General features: G+C 49.0%; 1 protein-coding gene across 2 annotated transcripts in view; it reads left to right on the top strand.

The window, feature by feature from the left end:
- GNAT1 (G protein subunit alpha transducin 1) overlaps positions 1–22,926 on the top strand; it is a 470,352-nt gene that overhangs the window by 381,010 nt on the left and 66,416 nt on the right. For both annotated transcript variants that reach the window (XM_086938802.1, XM_086938803.1), the window contains one exon: positions 3,626–3,668. In XM_086938802.1, coding sequence (XP_086794928.1) covers positions 3,626–3,668 — 43 coding nt within the window. The remainder of the gene's footprint in view (positions 1–3,625; positions 3,669–22,926) is intronic.

The following is a 22,926-nucleotide window of genomic DNA, read 5'->3' on the forward strand; positions in this document are numbered from 1 at the left end:
GCCGATGAACGAGCTTCCTCCTGCAAAGAAAAAGGCCGGACTGGTGTGCCGGGTCCCTCACAAAAACCAACTCTATGAGGGGCAGAAAAACCGCTAATAGGAACACCGCCCCCCCTACTAGACACGCTAAAACCACCAGAACCAACCCTACTCTTTCTCTTCAAAGCATCGCAAAGACGCGGAGACGGCGGACAGACCTCCTCATCCGAGCTAACATGCAACACAGCCTGAATAACTCTCGAAGCCGTCCCCTGAGGGTCCCAATCCTGAACCCCCCCGACCGAAACAGCACCCCGGGAAGCAGGCCCCGAACCCACCAAACCACCATGACTTCTAAAATCCCCCGACAGCCCAAAAAAGGCTCCTTCCCCCCCCACACTCCCCTGAGCCATATCCCCCACCGCCCGAAAATGGCGGGAATCCCCCCCAGGCCCACCCGCACTGCCCAGCTCCCCACCCGGAACCAGCAAGTCATGCCGCCCCGCACCCTCACCCATACCCATCTGGGCCCACTCCCCCTCCCCCAAGGAGCTGCAACCCCCAGACATGGCCTCCCCCCCCCCAACCGACCCAGATGGGGAAAACAATAATGGACTCTGCAGCTCCCTTCCCCCCGCGCAAACCAGAACGCCACGGCCCTCAGGCCCCCCGACACCCGCAGAGGACACCAAAGGCCGCCCGCCATGCTCACCAACCGCACCACCATCAACCGTCACCGGGACCTGAACAACATGGCGGCGTATAACGCTCAGTGGAGCGACCACCTCCTCAACGTCCGGATCCGGGGCACCCCGCAACGACTGCTGCGCCACAGAAACCACATCCAAAATGGCCTCCACCCGCCCTGCCCGAGTGACGTCAGTCCCCACCCCGGCGGAGGCAGAAGCCGAACGCCGCGTGCAACCACGCTGCCTGGAAGCACGACGGCCCCGCAAAACGGGAGCAGAGGACGCTCTATCCCTCAGGCCGATCTCCGAAACCTCCCCCTCCCCTAGAGGGAAACCCCCAACCCCAGACCCCTCCAACAACGAAGAATCCAAAGAAACGGCCTGCTCAGAAGAACCAGCCTCACTCCCCCGCCGGGCCCTGGAACCCGCCCTACGGGTCCGAGGACGACCCCGCTCACTTACCCCATCCTGCCTCCGACGTTTCGGGGAGTAACATGCTGCCACCGCAGCCGACACCCTCGCAGAGGCCTCCCGCTGGGGGCGCGGGGTCTCGGCCCGACCCCGGTCGCCAATAACCAGGTCCAAACGCCCCGCCTCGCTAAGCAGGCGAATGGCCTCCAGCACACGATAATCTTCACCAGGCATGATATCACCAAGGAAGAAGAACAAACCTACCAAGTATGAACACACAAAAATTCTAAGCTCAACCGGCCACCAGGTCACCAAGCCTAAAATGGTGCCCGGAGCGAGGAGCCCCGCCCATTTATAGGGGAGCGCACAAAACAACCAAAACCAGCCCAAAAAACGCCCAAAGAACCTGCTAGAAGGAATACCCCACCCAGATCTCCCAAACCGCCCGGGGGAGGGGACCTCCCGGTGGTCGGCTGCCCTCCCCCAAGCCCCCCTTTGCATTAAAAAACAGATGCGTTATATTTTGGTATGCCAGATTAAAAGGGGAAATGTAACATTGTTTAAGTATGGTGAATGTCACACATCTTCATTTTGAGTTGTCTTCTGTTTTACAACTTGCGATGGTATTTTTCTAAGTTTTCAAATGCTGGAAACGTGAGCTTCAAACACAATTGCAATATTTTACCTTGTTTTTATCATAAAAAAGTACATAGGGGCAGATTTACAAGCCCTTGGGACCCACCTGCACCTCTGTTGCGTCACTTATGGTGAAGCAGCGGCGGCGTAAACAATGCGCCACATTCTGGCCCATTAACATCGTGACGCATCTAGGGAGATGTGTCACGTTAAAGCCCTGCACCACACTATACCTGCGTCAGGTATAATGTATGCAGGGTGGACATTCCCACACAAAGAGCCATGTAAGACTGACGCAGCAAAATTTAAAAAATTTCACTGCACCAATACATGCCTTCGCTGCGTCAAAATCACTACGCCTGCTAAGACCAGGCGTCAGGAATGACGCAGGGCTTTTTGAATGGGACTTCAATAACTGTTGTGGCGCAGTGCTAGAGATGCGTAATTTTCATGAGCAACTCCAGCAATGCCTCACTTATGTGTCAAAAGATGTGTCAGAATTTCTGATGCATCTGTTAATCCTTGTGCCCTGGTGCACTGTATTGTAAATACAATGCATTCATGGTGGCGCAAGGACATTTGGCGCTGGCACAAAGAAACTGACGCATCTTTTAAGACCCATCAGTTCCTTGTAAATGAGGCCCCAAATGCTTTTGATTTTGACAAACGGCTTGTCCAAAGCCCTCAAAATCATGCACCATAAAAAACGAGTCACAATCACAATACTATCTTCTTTCTACCAAACTTACAGTTCTACCACACGTGTACACCAATTGTAAACCAAATAAGGCTGGCCTCACTATTACACTACTACTATTATACAGGAGGCTTAAGATATATTGATCAAGCCTAGGGATTGGGCATAACTTGCGTAATTCAGTGTAGCGTAATCATGCTGAATTACCTTACAATTCAAAGACATTACGCTTGAATTACGCAAGAAGAGTAATTCTGACTTTAGTGCTTTTACTTAGTGTAAAAATACCACCTCGCGTCCAAGATCGATGCAATGATGCATGTTGCACTAAAATAAGTGCCAAATACGACAGAACATGAATTGTGAGCATGTGTGGCTGCTCACGCTCCCTTAATGCACTCTCGGGGTAGGATTTCCCCCCAAATTACTACCGACATTTAGCCCTATTTTCTCAGTGCAAAATGCTCCCTCGTGTCCAAAGTGAATGTGAGGATACATTTTGTGTTCAGAAACATCGCTAAATGCAGCAGAACACGAATAGCAGGCATGAGCTCCTGCTCGCGCTCGCTAAATGTGCTCTCTGGTTAGGGGTTTTTCTCCCAAATTACTCTTAATTGCATGAGGAGTAGTATTTGTGTAATTATCGGTAACTCTGCTTCAAATAGTAATGCGAAACTACCAAAATTACTCTAGCGTAATTGAAATGCCTCCCAGGATTATTCCGGTCCGATGTAAAGAAACTTCATGATCGTCAATCTTATTAGAAATGTAAACCAAATAGTTCAATATGCCTCTTTAGTAATTTTATAGAAATTTACTTTTATTCGAATTACCTCACTAAACAGTACTATGATGTTATTTCACATCATTGGAGTCCAATGGCACATGACCTCACATTCTATGTTGTCATCAAGATCCAAGGAATAATATCACTTTCTGTGTGATCATGGAGAGATGGGAGGTGCAATGTCACTTCTGGTAAGCAATCAATTAGGGATTTGTATAGCGCAGCTACTCACCCGCGAGGTTCTCAAGGCTCAACTTCTGTTACAACGAAATGATGGGGAATCAACATCCTTATTGTATCCCACCACACACAGAACAGTTAAAGATGCTTGCATGTTTGTAAAAACTATGCAAAGTTCCTAAGTTTGTATTTGTGAACAGGCCATCCTGATGCATTTTGTTCATTTTCTTTTCTTTCTCCTTTTAGGAGCTGGTGAGTCTGGGAAAAGTACAATTGTTAAACAGATGAAGTAAGTATATTTCTCGCACACTTCTAGACGATGTCCACAAGCCTTACTCAAACCTTCACCTTACTCAGCACAGTACTGAGGGCCCGATTCACAGAATGAACTTAAGACTCAATACTAAACTTACTTCTTTTTTGGTATTCACAGAATGTACTTACTACTTTTGGTATTCACAGAATGAATTTACTACTTTTGGTATTCACAGAAGTTAGGATTTTGTCTTAAGTTTGTCTTAAGACAGACTTAAGACAGACTTTAGACAGACTTAAGACAGACTTAAGACAAACTTAAGACAAACTTAAGACAGACTTAAGACAAAATCCTAACTTAAGTCTATCTTAAGTCTGTCTTAAATTTGTCTTAAGACAAACTTAAGACAAAATCCTAACTTCTGTGAATACCAAAAGTAGTAACTTCAATCTGTGAATACCAAAAGTAGTAAGTGCATTCTGTGAATGCCAAAAGTTGTAAGTGCATTCTGTGAATACCAAAATAGTAGTAAGTTTAGGATTGAGTCTTAAGTTCATTCTGTGAATCGGGCCCGGAGTTCTCAGTACAGTACTGAGCAGCATCATGCTCTACAACTAGGATACTTGCCTCATCTCAATAGTGAGCTCTCCCATAAAGTTGTCCAGGCTCCATTTTCCAAACACACCTCCACTACCAGCACTACTACATTTTTCTCCTTATTGTGCCTAATTCCATCACAGTCAGCGCGGCCTTACAATTCTACCTCTCTTGTTGAATCTATTAAGGTCAACACTTCTATAAAGTTGGTACACTAAGCACTTCAATATTATTTACCAGTCTGCCCTCTCACACATTCCAGCACTGTCACAACTCAAAGACTATCCCCTATGTCAGACCCTGCTATGTCATTCACCAATTGTTCATTTACCCTGGCTGACAGTAACTAGTGCATTCCCATGGGTTGCTCCCCTGTCCCTCTGGGTGGACACTGTAGAGCACTGTTAATGGTCAATGCCAAATGCCTGAATGTGACTGGTAGTATCTTGGCATTAGGCCATTCGGCGTCTTTCTTTGTGACCTGCCGCATTTGTTAGAGTCTTTCCTTGGCAGGTTGCCCAGCTTCATTTCATTGTCTGTCAGCATACTCCACCTTGTCTTGATGTCTTACCTACCTGTATCCGCAGCAGGACTTATCATCTGTTATTACTGGGTAGTTTAAGTAGCATTTTCGGAGACTACAGGATTAATTCTCTGTCGTTCCTGGATAGACTCTTTGGAGCATTGTACCTTGGCTGCTTGTCTCCAGGGCATTGTTGCTGGTTGCACACTATGGCTGTCTGTGTCGAGCGCATGTCATGGGTTACAACTCTGCCACTCCTAAATTACTCTTCATATCATTTACCATTGTAGCCTAGAACCACTGGAAGTCTGGGGTTGCCCTTTCTGTAAGGAACCTTCACCATGGCTACTGTAATCAACAGTCATGGCCCATGGAGGTAAGCGCAGTGGGGCGTGGCGTGGATGTAAATCGACATACGATGGGATACTAAACATAAAATAAATAAATAAATGAAATCACTTACCTTGCGCTCGCCGAGTCGGCGTTGCGGTGAGCGCAAGGTAAGTGGTTTTTATTATTTATTGATTGAGTTAAGTGAAGTAGTGTGGCTCACTGGTTAGAGGCGGCAGACCCGAGAGCAGAGGACGGCCTGGGACCAGGGTTCGATTCCCGGCGTGGCAGGTTTCTGGACCAGGGTCAGCGGACTCGATAATTCTCTCGCCTCGGTGCCCACTCTGATCAGCGATCACACTCGGCAACTCTGGGCATTAGCTTGCCTCATCTTCACTAACGGCCCCACCAGACCGCGGGGGATGCCTGGTCTCACCCTGGAGATACCCATTAAGGGACCATCTCTCAGGGAAGCCAGGAAGGGTTTCGCAGCGGTCGAAGCGCCTTGGGACCCTACGGGTAAGTAGTGCGCTATATAAATGCCTATACATTTACATTTACACATGTTCACTATCCCATCGTATGCCGACTTCCACCCACCCACCCTTGAGCCACTATGCGTGCCTGCACATGCTGCCACTGGTAATCAAGAGCATTCTTCTGGGTTCCTCCTATGACTCTCCTGTGTGGCCTATGTAAAGCATTTACCCTTCCTTTGTGCCTGTAATTAGTGCATCACAATGAATTATTTTAATACCACTCATATTAACCCAAGAAGCAGACCTATTCCTTCTCAACGGTGCTAGGCAATTCCACATGTGCAGCTAACTCTCTCTATTTATTCCACTCCACTTGCATGTTTCAGCAACAACATGACAGCGATGAGAGGAGTGCATTCCACTACTCACCTTGAATAACACAATGAGAATATCCACATAGACCATACTTATAACCCACACTATTTCAACAACAATTACTTAAGGTAAAGTGCATGTCATCTATCAATCTCTCCTCTTCCATTACATGCTTGGCCACAGTGATTCATGTTAGCATACCAGCAACACTCTGGACATTCACACACTACACCAAAAAGCTTCTCATCTAGGCCACACTGCAGTTCAACTTTCATCAACTAAAGTCCTTCGACTCCTTGTCAAGAGTATGAGTTGGTCTATAAATACAACTTCAAATATAATAGCTACGGTCTGCATGTTTAATCCTGACGACATTATAAGAATCCACAATTCATAAATGATATACTGTTTCAGGTACTGTTTAAACATCTGACACTGCCAGCACTGTTACATCATCCAATATCACATAGAACACATTAACACTACACATAGGGGTCCATTACGATGGCGGGCAGACTAGGGACCGACCGCCGAAGTAGCGGCTGTCCCGCAATGCATATTATGATGTGCTCGCCACAATGGCGGGCGCATCCTGGGCCAATTACATTGCGGGTGGATCTGCTGGCTGCAGACCGGCCCGCAATAGGATAGGATTGCGCACATCATTGCCATGCACTACATGGTTGCAAACGTAGTGCATGGCAATGAAATGGGGTACCTATGGTACCCCCATGTGCACCCCCCATCCCCTGACACCCTGAGGGCCCGCAAAAGCCCCCCTACACCAGACATCGCATGTCTTTCCATGGCAGCGCTGAAGGCTAATATCAGCATGCATCATAGTATGGAGGGCGGTGTCTTGCAGACACCGCCACCATGTGGTGAGCCTTTTCCCCCCGGTCGACGAGTCAACCCGCAGAAAAACGGTGGACGGTCTTTCCTTCCGCCGCGGAACCCCCTAGCCATACTAATATGGTGGGGGGTCAATCAGGCATGGATGGCGGCGTATCGCCCCCGCCGGGTCAGCGGTGGCTACCGCCGGCCCGGTAGGGGCGATCCGCCCGCTATACAAATGGGCCTCATATTGTTTACACTCCTCCAAAAGGCAGAGCTTCTGCATCATCCACATCATACAATCCTGTACAACCTCACATTTAACACAACAAAGGCATGTCCCACTGCCTGCACAGTGACACCAGTCCTGACAACCAGAACCTCTAACCCATGCCAGTGGTTCATCTCAGAGCCACTAACCCAACTTCTAACCCAACCCTACTCTGCCAACCTGACCAACCTGCAAACCTAATAGTTCTTGTTACAATTGTCAGACTTGTTTACATATTCCTGACTTCACACTTCTTTGATGAATACAGCTGTCTTCCACTCCCAAACCAACATGCACATTTTGCTCCTTCTAAATGTAGGCCATGAAGGCACAAAAGTCAATCATTGAGCATCAAATGATGACAAACAAACTACTTCATGTTAAATGTTGGCAAGACCAAGAACCTAGTGTTCAGTTAAAAGCTAATGAAACAAACTCTGCTCCATCATTCCTTAGCCACAAGTTATCTGTAGTCACCAAAACAAGAAGAGAAAATTCTTCTTAATGTTTCTACTGAGCAAGTGTCTCTTCCTGGATGGTCAAGTGAAAGCCACCTCTGGCTCTGTTTACTAAATTCTGAAGATGCTCAGAAACATCCTTCCTCTCTTCTTAAAACCTAAAAAGTTCAAGTCGAATTTGATCTTTTATCTTCCAGACTAGCTTGCAGGAACAGCCTGTACAAAGACATGGTTACTAACTTAATGCAGAAGCTCCAGCTAATTTGGATTGGTGCTTTAGGCCTAGTAACGAAGAGCCAACAACATCCAGTCTGTCAACCTTCACTCGTCCACCACAATGACCAAAGCAAACACAAGGAGATGATGGAGGAAGTGCTGAAACTTTTAAGACCCTCACCCCCAGTCACAGGTCTGGGTTTAATCTATCATCATTCTTTAGCTCACTTCGCCACCTCAGTTCAGACCCAGCTATATGCTAATCATTCTTGACCCTGTACCTCATGGGAACAGTCCAGCCCGAACTGCCAAGCCAGGTCTTCCCTGAACTGGAAACAAGCATCCAGTGACCGGTTTCTAAGTAACAGCCTTCATCAGTCAGGCTAGCTTGAATCCAGTGGCAACGTGAGCAAGGGACCCACGTCTGGGCATACCCAGCCAACTTAGGGCGAACAAAGCAAACACAAGGAGATGATGGACGGAGTGACCACTACACCTCTCACATTATAATTTTTATAATCAGCAGGCTCCACAACTATGTACCTACCAGAGATCTCAGAAGATGGTAATTCTCATGTTCAGTTAAATACGGTCAGGAAAAGAGCTTTCTAAGCTAAGAGAGCTAGGCTTTGGGGCTCTTACCAATGTCCACAGCCTATCCATATGGACAGAGGGTCCATGCCCCTCACCTTTTTCCAGTGAAGAAGAGTGTCTGTCAGGCTGAGCAAAGGTCAGCCTGACAGACACTCCTCTTGTTCAGGCCAGGCAGCAAGGAGCTAGACATGCGCTGAATGCACAGGCTCCTGGCTGTCTAAGCTGAACTTTGCCAGGCTGAGAATTTCATAGCTCTGTGGGAATGACCTGATCAGCCTTACAAAAAAGCCTTGAGCCCCTCCGTCTCATGACGAGGGAGATTCGTCACAGAGTGGGGTGTGGTGGGCTCAGCAGTTTCACTGACCTCACCCCACGCTTTGACGAGTGAGGAGCAGCTGGCTCACCTTATTGGCTGACCAAAGAAGACAGCAATCCTAACCCTCCTGCGACCTTCAAGGCTTTCCTCTCCAGGAGCTGCAGGACAGGTATGTTTTCTGTTTCTGAATGTTTGTTGCATGCCTGCGTGTCTGAGTAAAAGTATTAATTTGTTGTGAGTGAGTGTTGTGAATGAGTGTGTGTGTGATCACATTTATGAATGTATGGGTGTGAGTGAGTTAGTGTATGTGTGTGCATGTGTGGTCTGCTAGCCTCCCTGCCAAAATTACCGACCACCAGTGCTCACCAATGGTCATTTGGACTACAGAAGCTTGTCTAGCTTTTAGAAATCCCATCAAAATCAATCTTTTTCCTGATTCTAATCAGAATTGAACAAATAACCTGCAACAAAAGCATGGAATTTTCAGTGTCAAGACCCACCCAGTTGTTATCAAAGAGTCCTACAAAATGATTGACATACTTTACCACTAGACAGCATTCCAAAGTAAATTTACCAGAGCTGATGTGATAATCCAAAATGCATTCAATGCTCTTTCAGCCCTTTGACCATCAAGGGCCTCATTTTTTAGGTTTTGCCGCAGGTAGCACCACAGGCCTTCCTGCTGCGCTGCCCTATGGCAAAAGAAAAGAGCAGGAATGTGCCATATCTATCAGATATGGCGCAATCCTCTCCTTTTTCCCATTTTCCCTCTGCGCCTGCACACAATGGGCTGCCGGGCGCCAACACAGGCACTTTTGCCCAACGGTGCAAAGGTGCCTGCTTTGCAGGAGGATTATTTTTGTGCAGAAACGGAAACCTTCCTGCACAAAAACAATCACAAGGGGCTTTTTTCCTCTTTCTATGTGTGCTGAATTTTGCAGCACACATAGAAAAAGGAAAAACGAGGAGAAATAAAGATATTTCTCCTTGTTGTACCTCCTTACGGCTCCCCTGGGGAGGCGTAAGTTTTTGGTGCTGCCTCAGATTTACGATTTCTTGTCAATCTGGGGCAGTGTCAAAAAGCCATAGATGGGGTACGCCCCTAGCAACACCCATTGTACGCCGCTTTAATGCAGAATTTGTGTTAAAGGGAACAATACTTACGAGGCAGCTTTAAGCCAAAAAAGTGGCTTAGTGCTGCCTCGCTGAAATGCCAGAAACCGGTCCCCGGTAGCTTGTCTCCTTTCTGGTAAAGAATTGGCTTGGTAGTTTAGTCTGCCCTGTTCCCATGATGCACTGGGCCAGGGACAGACTGATTTGTATATAGCCAGGTTCTGAGCTGGGATGGTGCAGTGAGATAAATAACGGTGATGGATCAAGCCCTGATCTTTGGACTGGGTAAGAGTGGTCTGCTTAATTCAGACACTCTGTTCATCACCACCCCCTTTTCTGAATCGTTTTTGGCCACTATAGGTGTGGCAGGGTATACTCAGACATGAGTCCCTTTCTCACTGCACCATCAGGATTCAAGCAAGCCGGGCCGAAGACGGCTGAAATGCCAGAAACCGGTCCCCGGTAGCTTGTCTCCTTTCTGGTGAAAAATTGGCTTGGTAGTTTAGTCTGCCCTGTTCCCATGATGCACTGGGCCAGGGACAGACTGATTTGCATATCGCCAGGTTCTGAGCTGGGATGGTGCAGTGAGATAAATAACGGTGATGGATCAAGCCCTGATCTTTGGACTGGGTAAGAGTGGTCTGCTTAATTCAGACACTCTGTTCATCACTACCCCCTATTCTGAATCGTTTTTGGCCACTATAGGTGTGGCAGGGTATACTCAGACATGAGCCCCTTTCTCACTGCACCATCAGGATTCAAGCAAGCCGGGCCGAAGACGGCTGAAATGCCAGAAACCGGTCCCCGGTAGCTTGTCTCCTTTCTGGTGAAGAATTGGCTTGGTAGTTTAGTCTGCCCTGTTCCCATGATGCACTGGGCCAGGGACAGACTGATTTGCATATAGCTAGGTTCTGAGCTGGGATGGTGCAGTGAGATAAATAACGGTGATGGATCAAGCCCTGATCTTTGGACTGGGTAAGAGTGGTCTGCTTAATTCAGACACTCTGTTCATCACCACCCCCTTTTCTGAATCGTTTTTAGCCACTATAGGTGTGGCAGGGTATACTCAGACATGAGTCCCTTTCTCACTGCACCATCAGGATTCAAGCAAGCCGGGCCGAAGACGGCTGAAATGCCAGAAACCGGTCCCCGGTAGCTTGTCTCCTTTCTGGTGAAGAATTGGCTTGGTAGTTTAGTCTGCCCTGTTCCCATGATGCACTGGGCCAGGGACAGACTGATTTGCATATAGCCAGGTTCTGAGCTGGGATGGTGCAGTGAGATAAATAACGGTGATGGATCAAGCCCTGATCTTTGGACTGGGTAAGAGTGGTCTGCTTAATTCAGACACTCTGTTCATCACCACCCCCTTTTCTGAATCGTTTTTGGCCACTATAGGTGTGGCAGGGTATACTCAGACATGAGTCCCTTTCTCACTGCACCATCAGGATTCAAGCAAGCCGGGCCGAAGACGGCTGAAATGCCAGAAACCGGTCCCCGGTAGCTTGTCTCCTTTCTGATGAAGAATTGGCTTGGTTGTTTAGTCTGCCCTGTTCCCATGATGCACTGGGCCAGGGACAGACTGATTTGCATATAGCCAGGTTCTGAGCTGGGATGGTGCAGTGAGATAAATAATGGTGATGGATCAAGCCCTGATCTTTGGACTGGGTAAGAGTGGTCTGCTTAATTCAGACACTCTGTTCATCACCACCCCCTTTTCTGAATCGTTTTTGGCCACTATAGGTGTGGCAGGGTATACTCAGACATGAGTCCCTTGCTCTCTGCACCATCAGGATTCAAGCAAGCCGGGCCGAAGACGGCTGAAATGCCAGAAACCGGTCCCCGGTAGCTTGTCTCCTTTCTGGTGAAGAATTGGCTTGGTAGTTTAGTCTGCCCTGTTCCCATGATGCACTGGGCCAGGGACAGACTGATTTGCATATAGCCAGGTTCTGAGCTGGGATGGTGCAGTGAGATAAATAACGGTGATGGATCAAGCCCTGATCTTTGGACTGGGTAAGAGTGGTCTGCTTAATTCAGACACTCTGTTCATCACCACCCCCTTTTCTGAATCGTTTTTGGCCACTATAGGTGTGGCAGGGTATACTCAGACATGAGTCCCTTTCTCACTGCACCATCAGGATTCAAGCAAGCCGGGCCGAAGACGGCTGAAATGCCAGAAACCGGTCCCCGGTAGCTTGTCTCCTTTCTGGTGAAGGATTGGCTTGGTAGTTTAGTCTGCCCTGTTCCCATGATGCACGGGGCCAGGGACAGACTGATTTGCATATAGCCAGGTTCTGAGCTGGGATGGTACAGTGAGATAAATAACGGTGATGGATCAAGCCCTGATCTTTGGACTGGGTAAGAGTGGTCTGCTTAATTCAGACACTCTGTTCGTCACACCCCCTTTTCTGAATCGTTTTTGGCCACTATAGGTGTGGCAGGGTATACTCAGACATGAGTCCCTTTCTCACTGCACCATCAGGATTCAAGCAAGCTGGGCCGAAGACGGCTGAAATGCCAGAAACCGGTCCCCGGTAGCTTGTCTCCTTTCTGGTGAAGAATTGGCTTGGTAGTTTAGTCTGCCCTGTTCCCATGATGCACTGGGCCAGGGACAGACTGATTTGCATATAGCCAGGTTCTGAGCTGGGATGGTGCAGTGAGATAAATAACGGTGATGGATCAAGCCCTGATCTTTGGACTGAGTAAGAGTGGTCTGCTTAATTCAGACACTCTGTTCATCACCACCCCCTTTTCTGAATCGTTTTTGGCCACTATAGGTGTGGCAGGGTATACTCAGACATGAGTCCCTTTCTCACTGCACCATCAGGATTCAAGCAAGCCGGGCCAAAGACGGCTGAAATGCCAGAAACCGGTCCCCGGTAGCTTGTCTCCTTTCTGGTGAAGAATTGGCTTGGTAGTTTAGTCTGCCCTGTTCCCATGATGCACTGGGCCAGGGACAGACTGATTTGCATATAGCCAGGTTCTGAGCTGGGATGGTGCAGTGAGATAAATAACGGTGATGGATCAAGCCCTGATCTTTGGACTGGGTAAGAGTGGTCTGCTTAATTCAGACACTCTGTTCATCACCACCCCCTTTTCTGAATCGTTTTTGGCCACTATAGGTGTGGCAGGGTATACTCAGACATGAGTCCCTTTCTCACTGCACCATCAGGATTCAAGCAAGCCGGGCCGAAGACGGCTGAAATGCCAGAAACCGGTCCCCGGTAGCTTGTCTCCTTTCTGGTGAAGAATTGGCTTGGTAGTTTAGTCTGCCCTGTTCCCATGATGCACTGGGCCAGGGACAGACTGATTTGCATATAGCCAGGTTCTAAGCTGGGATGGTGCAGTGAGATAAATAACGGTGATGGATCAAGCCCTGATCTTTGGACTGGGTAAGAGTGGTCTGCTTAATTCAGACACTCTGTTCATCAACACCCCCTTTTCTGAATCGTTTTTGGCCACTATAGGTGTGGCAGGGTATACTCAGACATGAGCCCCTTTCTCACTGCACCATCAGGATTCAAGCAAGCCGGGCCGAAGATGGCTGAAATGCCAGAAACCGGTCCCCGGTAGCTTGTCTCCTTTCTGGTGAAGAATTGGCTTGGTAGTTTAGTCTGCCCTGTTCCCATGATGCACTGGGCCAGGGACAGACTGATTTGCATATAGCCAGGTTCTGAGTTGGGATGGTGCAGTGAGATAAATAACGGTGATGGATCAAGCCCTGATCTTTGGACTGGGTAAGAGTGGTCTGCTTAATTCAGACACTCTGTTCATCACCACCCCCATTTCTGAATCGTTTCTGGCCACTATAGGTGTGGCAGGGTATACTCAGACATGAGTCCCTTTCTCACTGCACCATCAGGATTCAAGCAAGCCGGGCCGAAGACGGCTGAAATGCCAGAAACCGGTCCCCGGTAGCTTGTCTCCTTTCTGGTGAAGAATTGGCTTGGTAGTTTAGTCTGCCCTGTTCCCATGATGCACTGGGCCAGGGACAGACTGATTTGCATATAGCCAGGTTCTGAGCTGGGATGGTGCAGTGAGATAAATAACGGTGATGGATCAAGCCCTGATATTTGGACTGGGTAAGAGTGGTCTGCTTAATTCAGACACTCTGTTCATCACCACCCCCTTTTCTGAATCGTTTTTGGCCACTATAGGTGTGGCAGGGTATACTCAGACATGAGTCCCTTTCTCACTGCACCATCAGGATTCAAGCAAGCCGGGCCGAAGACGGCTGAAATGCCAGAAACCGGTCCCCGGTAGCTTGTCTCCTTTCTGGTGAAGAATTGGCTTGGTAGTTTAGTCTGCCCTGTTCCCATGATGCACTGGGCCAGGGACAGACTGATTTGCATAAAGCCAGGTTCTGAGCTGGGATTGTGCAGTGAGATAAATAACGGTGATGGATCAAGCCCTGATCTTTGGACTGGGTAAGAGTGGTCTGCTTAATTCAGACACTCTGTTCATCACCACCCCCTTTTCTGAATCGTTTTTGGCCACTATAGGTGTGGCAGGGTATACTCAGACATGAGTCCCTTTCTCACTGCACCATCAGGATTCAAGCAAGCCGGGCCGAAGACGGCTGAAATGCCAGAAACCGGTCCCCGGTAGCTTGTCTCCTTTCTGGTGAAGAATTGGCTTGGTAGTTTAGTCTGCCCTGTTCCCATGATGCACTGGGCCAGGGACAGACTGATTTGCATATAGCCAGGTTCTGAGCTGGGATGGTGCAGTGAGATAAATAACGGTGATGGATCAAGCCCTGATCTTTGGACTGGGTAAGAGTGGTCTGCTTAATTCAGACACTCTGTTCATCACCACCCCCTTTTCTGAATCGTTTTTGGCCACTATAGGTGTGGCAGGGTATACTCAGACATGAGTCCCTTTCTCACTGCACCATCAGGATTCAAGCAAGCCGGGCCGAAGACGGCTGAAATGCCAGAAACCGGTCCCCGGTAGCTTGTCTCCTTTCTGGTGAAGGATTGGCTTGGTAGTTTAGTCTGCCCTGTTCCCATGATGCACGGGGCCAGGGACAGACTGATTTGCATATAGCCAGGTTCTGAGCTGGGATGGTACAGTGAGATAAATAACGGTGATGGATCAAGCCCTGATCTTTGGACTGGGTAAGAGTGGTCTGCTTAATTCAGACACTCTGTTCGTCACACCCCCTTTTCTGAATCGTTTTTGGCCACTATAGGTGTGGCAGGGTATACTCAGACATGAGTCCCTTTCTCACTGCACCATCAGGATTCAAGCAAGCTGGGCCGAAGACGGCTGAAATGCCAGAAACCGGTCCCCGGTAGCTTGTCTCCTTTCTGGTGAAGAATTGGCTTGGTAGTTTAGTCTGCCCTGTTCCCATGATGCACTGGGCCAGGGACAGACTGATTTGCATATAGCCAGGTTCTGAGCTGGGATGGTGCAGTGAGATAAATAACGGTGATGGATCAAGCCCTGATCTTTGGACTGAGTAAGAGTGGTCTGCTTAATTCAGACACTCTGTTCATCACCACCCCCTTTTCTGAATCGTTTTTGGCCACTATAGGTGTGGCAGGGTATACTCAGACATGAGTCCCTTTCTTACTGCACCATCAGGATTCAAGCAAGCCGGGCCAAAGACGGCTGAAATGCCAGAAACCGGTCCCCGGTAGCTTGTCTCCTTTCTGGTGAAGAATTGGCTTGGTAGTTTAGTCTGCCCTGTTCCCATGATGCACTGGGCCAGGGACAGACTGATTTGCATATAGCCAGGTTCTGAGCTGGGATGGTGCAGTGAGATAAATAACGGTGATGGATCAAGCCCTGATCTTTGGACTGGGTAAGAGTGGTCTGCTTAATTCAGACACTCTGTTCATCACCACCCCCTTTTCTGAATCGTTTTTGGCCACTATAGGTGTGGCAGGGTATACTCAGACATGAGTCCCTTTCTCACTGCACCATCAGGATTCAAGCAAGCCGGGCCGAAGACGGCTGAAATGCCAGAAACCGGTCCCCGGTAGCTTGTCTCCTTTCTGGTGAAGAATTGGCTTGGTAGTTTAGTCTGCCCTGTTCCCATGATGCACTGGGCCAGGGACAGACTGATTTGCATATAGCCAGGTTCTAAGCTGGGATGGTGCAGTGAGATAAATAACGGTGATGGATCAAGCCCTGATCTTTGGACTGGGTAAGAGTGGTCTGCTTAATTCAGACACTCTGTTCATCAACACCCCCTTTTCTGAATCGTTTTTGGCCACTATAGGTGTGGCAGGGTATACTCAGACATGAGCCCCTTTCTCACTGCACCATCAGGATTCAAGCAAGCCGGGCCGAAGATGGCTGAAATGCCAGAAACCGGTCCCCGGTAGCTTGTCTCCTTTCTGGTGAAGAATTGGCTTGGTAGTTTAGTCTGCCCTGTTCCCATGATGCACTGGGCCAGGGACAGACTGATTTGCATATAGCCAGGTTCTGAGTTGGGATGGTGCAGTGAGATAAATAACGGTGATGGATCAAGCCCTGATCTTTGGACTGGGTAAGAGTGGTCTGCTTAATTCAGACACTCTGTTCATCACCACCCCCATTTCTGAATCGTTTCTGGCCACTATAGGTGTGGCAGGGTATACTCAGACATGAGTCCCTTTCTCACTGCACCATCAGGATTCAAGCAAGCCGGGCCGAAGACGGCTGAAATGCCAGAAACCGGTCCCCGGTAGCTTGTCTCCTTTCTGGTGAAGAATTGGCTTGGTAGTTTAGTCTGCCCTGTTCCCATGATGCACTGGGCCAGGGACAGACTGATTTGCATATAGCCAGGTTCTGAGCTGGGATGGTGCAGTGAGATAAATAACGGTGATGGATCAAGCCCTGATATTTGGACTGGGTAAGAGTGGTCTGCTTAATTCAGACACTCTGTTCATCACCACCCCCTTTTCTGAATCGTTTTTGGCCACTATAGGTGTGGCAGGGTATACTCAGACATGAGTCCCTTTCTCACTGCACCATCAGGATTCAAGCAAGCCGGGCCGAAGACGGCTGAAATGCCAGAAACCGGTCCCCGGTAGCTTGTCTCCTTTCTGGTGAAGAATTGGCTTGGTAGTTTAGTCTGCCCTGTTCCCATGATGCACTGGGCCAGGGACAGACTGATTTGCATAAAGCCAGGTTCTGAGCTGGGATTGTGCAGTGAGATAAATAACGGTGATGGATCAAGCCCTGATCTTTGGACTGGGTAAGAGTGGTCTGCTTAATTCAGACACTCTGTTCATCACCACCCCCTTTTCTGAATCGTTTTTGGCCACTATAGGTGTGGCAGGGTATACTCAGACATGAGTCCCTTTCTCACTGCACCATCAGGATTCAAGCAAGCCGGGCCGAAGACGGCTGAAATGCCAGAAACCGGTCCCCGGTAGCTTGTCTCCTTTCTGGTGAAGAATTGGCTTGGTAGTTTAGTCTGCCCTGTTCCCATGATGCACTGGGCCAGGGACAGACTGATTTGCATATAGCCAGGTTCTGAGCTGGGATGGTGCAGTGAGATAAATAACGGTGATGGATCAAGCCCTGATCTTTGGACTGGGTAAGAGTGGTCTGCTTAATTCAGACACTCTGTTCATCACCACCCCCTTTTCTGAATCGTTTTTGGCCACTATAGGTGTGGCAGGGTATACTCAGACATGAGTCCCTTTCTCACTGCACCATCAGGATTCAAGCAAGCCGGGCCGAAGACGGCTGAAATGCCAGAAACCGGTCCCCGGTAGCTTGTCTCCTTTCTGGTGAAGAATTGGCTTGGTAGTTTAGTCTGCCCTGTTCCCATGATGCACTGGAACAGGGACAGACTGATTTGCATGTAGCCAGGTTCTGAGCTGGGATGGTGCAGTGAGATAAATAACGGTGATGGATCAAGCCCTGATCTTTGGACTGGGTAAGAGTGGTCTGCTTAATTCAGACACTCTGTTCATCACCACCCCCTTTTCTGAATCGTTTTTGGCCACTATAGGTGTGGCAGGGTATACTCAGACATGAGTCCCTTTCTCACTGCACCATCAGGATTCAAGCAAGCCGGGCCGAAGACGGCTGAAATGCCAGAAACCGGTCCCCGGTAGCTTGTCTCCTTTCTGGTGAAGAATTGGCTTGGTAGTTTAGTCTGCCCTGTTCCCATGATGCACTGGGCCAGGGACAGACTGATTTGCATATAGCCAGGTTCTGAGCTGGGATGGTGCAGTGAGATAAATAACGGTGATGGATCAAGCCCTGATCTTTGGACTGGGTAAGAGTGGTCTGCTTAATTCAGACACTCTGTTCATCACCACCCCCTTTTCTGAATCGTTTTTGGCCACTATAGGTGTGGCAGGGTATACTCAGACATGAGTCCCTTTCTCACTGCACCATCAGGATTCAAGCAAGCCGGGCCGAAGACGGCTGAAATGCCAGAAACCGGTCCCCGGTAGCTTGTCTCCTTTCTGGTGAAGAATTGGCTTGGTAGTTTCGTCTGCCCTGTTCCCATGATGCACTGGGCCAGGGACAGACTGATTTGCATATAGCCAGGTTCTGAGCTGGGATGGTGCAGTGAGATAAATAACGGTGATGGATCAAGCCCTGATCTTTGGACTGGGTAAGAGTGGTCTGCTTAATTCAGACACTCTGTTCATCACCACCCCCTTTTCTGAATCGTTTTTGGCCACTATAGGTGTGGCAGGGTATACTCAGACATGTGTCCCTTTCTCACTGCACCATCAGGATTCAAGCAAGCCGGGCCGAAGACGGCTGAAATGCCAGAAACCGGTCCCCGGTAGCTTGTCTCCTTTCTGGTGAAGAATTGGCTTGGTAGTTTAGTCTGCCCTGTTCCCATGATGCACTGGGCCAGGGACAGACTGATTTGCATATAGCCAGGTTCTGAGCTGGGATGGTGCAGTGAGATAAATAACGGTGATGGATCAAGCCCTGATCTTTGGACTGGGTAAGAGTGGTCTGCTTAATTCAGACACTCTGTTCATCACCACCCCCTTTTCTGAATCGTTTTTGGCCACTATAGGTGTGGCAGGGTATACTCAGACATGAGTCCCTTTCTCACTGCACCATCAGGATTCAAGCAAGCCGGGCCGAAGACGGCTGAAATGCCAGAAACCGGTCCCCGGTAGCTTGTCTCCTTTCTGGTGAAGAATTGGCTTGGTAGTTTAGTCTGCCCTGTTCCCATGATGCACTGGGCCAGGGACAGACTGATTTGCATATAGCCAGGTTCTGAGCTGGGATGGTGCAGTGAGATAAATAACGGTGATGGATCAAGCCCTGATCTTTGGACTGGGTAAGAGTGGTCTGCTTAATTCAGACACTCTGTTCATCACCACCCCCATTTCTGAATCGTTTTTGGCCACTATAGGTGTGGCAGGGTATACTCAGACATGTGTCCCTTTCTCACTGCACCATCAGGATTCAAGCAAGCCGGGCCGAAGACGGCTGAAATGCCAGAAACCGGTCCCCGGTAGCTTGTCTCCTTTCTGGTGAAGAATTGGCTTGGTAGTTTAGTCTGCCCTGTTCCCATGATGCACTGGGCCAGGGACAGACTGATTTGCATATAGCCAGGTTCTGAGCTGGGATGGTGCAGTGAGATAAATAACGGTGATGGATCAAGCCCTGATCTTTGGACTGGGTAAGAGTGGTCTGCTTAATTCAGACACTCTGTTCATCACCACCCCCTTTTCTGAATCGTTTTTGGCCACTATAGGTGTGGCAGGGTATACTCAGACATGAGTCCCTTTCTCACTGCACCATCAGGATTCAAGCAAGCCGGGCCGAAGACGGCTGAAATGCCAGAAACCGGTCCCCGGTAGCTTGTCTCCTTTCTGGTGAAGAATTGGCTTGGTAGTTTAGTCTGCCCTGTTCCCATGATGCACTGGGCCAGGGACAGACTGATTTGCATATAGCCAGGTTCTGAGCTGGGATGGTGCAGTGAGATAAATAACGGTGATGGATCAAGCCCTGATCTTTGGACTGGGTAAGAGTGGTCTGCTTAATTCAGACACTCTGTTCATCACCACCCCCTTTTCTGAATCGTTTTTGGCCACTATAGGTGTGGCAGGGTATACTCAGACATGAGTCCCTTTCTCACTGCACCATCAGGATTCAAGCAAGCCGGGCCGAAGACGGCTGAAATGCCAGAAACCGGTCCCCGGTAGCTTGTCTCCTTTCTGGTAAAGAATTCGCTTGGTAGTTTAGTCTGCCCTGTTCCCATGATGCACTGGGCCAGGGACAGACTGATTTGCATATAGCCAGGTTCTGAGCTGGGATGGTGCAGTGAGATAAATAACGGTGATGGATCAAGCCCTGATCTTTGGACTGGGTAAGAGTGGTCTGCTTAATTCAGACACTCTGTTCATCACCACCCCCTTTTCTGAATCGTTTTTGGCCACTATAGGTGTGGCAGGGTATACTCAGACATGAGTCCCTTTCTCACTGCACCATCAGGATTCAAGCAAGCCGGGCCGAAGACGGCTGAAATGCCAGAAACCGGTCCCCGGTAGCTTGTCTCCTTTCTGGTGAAGAATTGGCTTGGTAGTTTCGTCTGCCCTGTTCCCATGATGCACTGGGCCAGGGACAGACTGATTTGCATATAGCCAGGTTCTGAGCTGGGATGGTGCAGTGAGATAAATAACGGTGATGGATCAAGCCCTGATCTTTGGACTGGGTAAGAGTGGTCTGCTTAATTCAGACACTCTGTTCATCACCACCCCCTTTTCTGAATCGTTTTTGGCCACTATAGGTGTGGCAGGGTATACTCAGACATGTGTCCCTTTCTCACTGCACCATCAGGATTCAAGCAAGCCGGGCCGAAGACGGCTGAAATGCCAGAAACCGGTCCCCGGTAGCTTGTCTCCTTTCTGGTGAAGAATTGGCTTGGTAGTTTAGTCTGCCCTGTTCCCATGATGCACTGGGCCAGGGACAGACTGATTTGCATATAGCCAGGTTCTGAGCTGGGATGGTGCAGTGAGATAAATAACGGTGATGGATCAAGCCCTGATCTTTGGACTGGGTAAGAGTGGTCTGCTTAATTCAGACACTCTGTTCATCACCACCCCCTTTTCTGAATCGTTTTTGGCCACTATAGGTGTGGCAGGGTATACTCAGACATGAGTCCCTTTCTCACTGCACCATCAGGATTCAAGCAAGCCGGGCCGAAGACGGCTGAAATGCCAGAAACCGGTCCCCGGTAGCTTGTCTCCTTTCTGGTGAAGAATTGGCTTGGTAGTTTAGTCTGCCCTGTTCCCATGATGCACTGGGCCAGGGACAGACTGATTTGCATATAGCCAGGTTCTGAGCTGGGATGGTGCAGTGAGATAAATAACGGTGATGGATCAAGCCCTGATCTTTGGACTGGGTAAGAGTGGTCTGCTTAATTCAGACACTCTGTTCATCACCACCCCCTTTTCTGAATCGTTTTTGGCCACTATAGGTGTGGCAGGGTATACTCAGACATGTGTCCCTTTCTCACTGCACCATCAGGATTCAAGCAAGCCGGGCCGAAGACGGCTGAAATGCCAGAAACCGGTCCCCGGTAGCTTGTCTCCTTTCTGGTGAAGAATTGGCTTGGTAGTTTAGTCTGCCCTGTTCCCATGATGCACTGGGCCAGGGACAGACTGATTTGCATATAGCCAGGTTCTGAGCTGGGATGGTGCAGTGAGATAAATAACGGTGATGGATCAAGCCCTGATCTTTGGACTGGGTAAGAGTGGTCTGCTTAATTCAGACACTCTGTTCATCACCACCCCCTTTTCTGAATCGTTTTTGGCCACTATAGGTGTGGCAGGGTATACTCAGACATGAGTCCCTTTCTCACTGCACCATCAGGATTCAAGCAAGCCGGGCCGAAGACGGCTGAAATGCCAGAAACCGGTCCCCGGTAGCTTGTCTCCTTTCTGGTGAAGAATTGGCTTGGTAGTTTAGTCTGCCCTGTTCCCATGATGCACTGGGCCAGGGACAGACTGATTTGCATATAGCCAGGTTCTGAGCTGGGATGGTGCAGTGAGATAAATAACGGTGATGGATCAAGCCCTGATCTTTGGACTGGGTAAGAGTGGTCTGCTTAATTCAGACACTCTGTTCATCACCACCCCCTTTTCTGAATCGTTTTTGGCCACTATAGGTGTGGCAGGGTATACTCAGACATGAGTCCCTTTCTCACTGCACCATCAGGATTCAAGCAAGCCGGGCCGAAGACGGCTGAAATGCCAGAAACCGGTCCCCGGTAGTTTGTCTCCTTTCTGGTGAAGAATTGGCTTGGCAGTTTAGTCTGCCCTGTTCCCATGATGCACTGGGCCAGGGACAGACTGATTTGCATATAGCCAGGTTCTGAGCTGGGATGGTGCAGTGAGATAAATAACGGTGATGGATCAAGCCCTGATCTTTGGACTGGGTAAGAGTGGTCTGCTTAATTCAGACACTCTGTTCATCACCACCCCCTTTTCTGAATCGTTTTTGGCCACTATAGGTGTGGCAGGGTATACTCAGACATGAGTCCCTTTCTCACTGCACCATCAGGATTCAAGCAAGCCGGGCCGAAGACGGCTGAAATGCCAGAAACCGGTCCCCGGTAGCTTGTCTCCTTTCTGGTGAAGAATTGGCTTGGTAGTTTAGTCTGCCCTGTTCCCATGATGCACTGGGCCAGGGACAGACTGATTTGCATATAGCCAGGTTCTGAGCTGGGATGGTACAGTGAGATAAATAACGGTGATGGATCAAGCCCTGATCTTTGGACTGGGTAAGAGTGGTCTGCTTAATTCAGACACTCTGTTCATCACCACCCCCTTTTCTGAATCGCCTCGTAAAATGGAGCAGGCTCCTGCGCCAAGGAACGTCACAAAATGAACGTTTGGGTGGCAAAAGGGGTCTCATAAAGAGGCCCCAGGTTTCTTACAAACATATCTAACAGTACCAATATGTCCATCTTTATAGGAATTCCAGCATCACCCCCTACATCTCATATCCCCTCAGTAGCCAGCAACTGTCCCAACGCTTTACCCCAGACCAGTTGTTTTGCATCTTCACTTACAGCCTGCTGTTCTTTTTCATTACCCTCCCTCAGCACTTCCACATGTACCCCAGTCCACAAACGGTGACCTTTCTCGCCCCCTCTGTAGTAAGCACAACTACCAACAATCAATACCCTAATTAAATCCCACAAACAGTGCTACTGCAAGAACCTCGCAAACACTAAGAACCCATATAAAGTCCTTTAAAGTC

Source organism: Lissotriton vulgaris, chromosome 9 (assembly GCF_964263255.1).
Source record: "Lissotriton vulgaris chromosome 9, aLisVul1.2, whole genome shotgun sequence".
NCBI classification, from domain to species: domain Eukaryota; kingdom Metazoa; phylum Chordata; class Amphibia; order Caudata; family Salamandridae; genus Lissotriton; species Lissotriton vulgaris.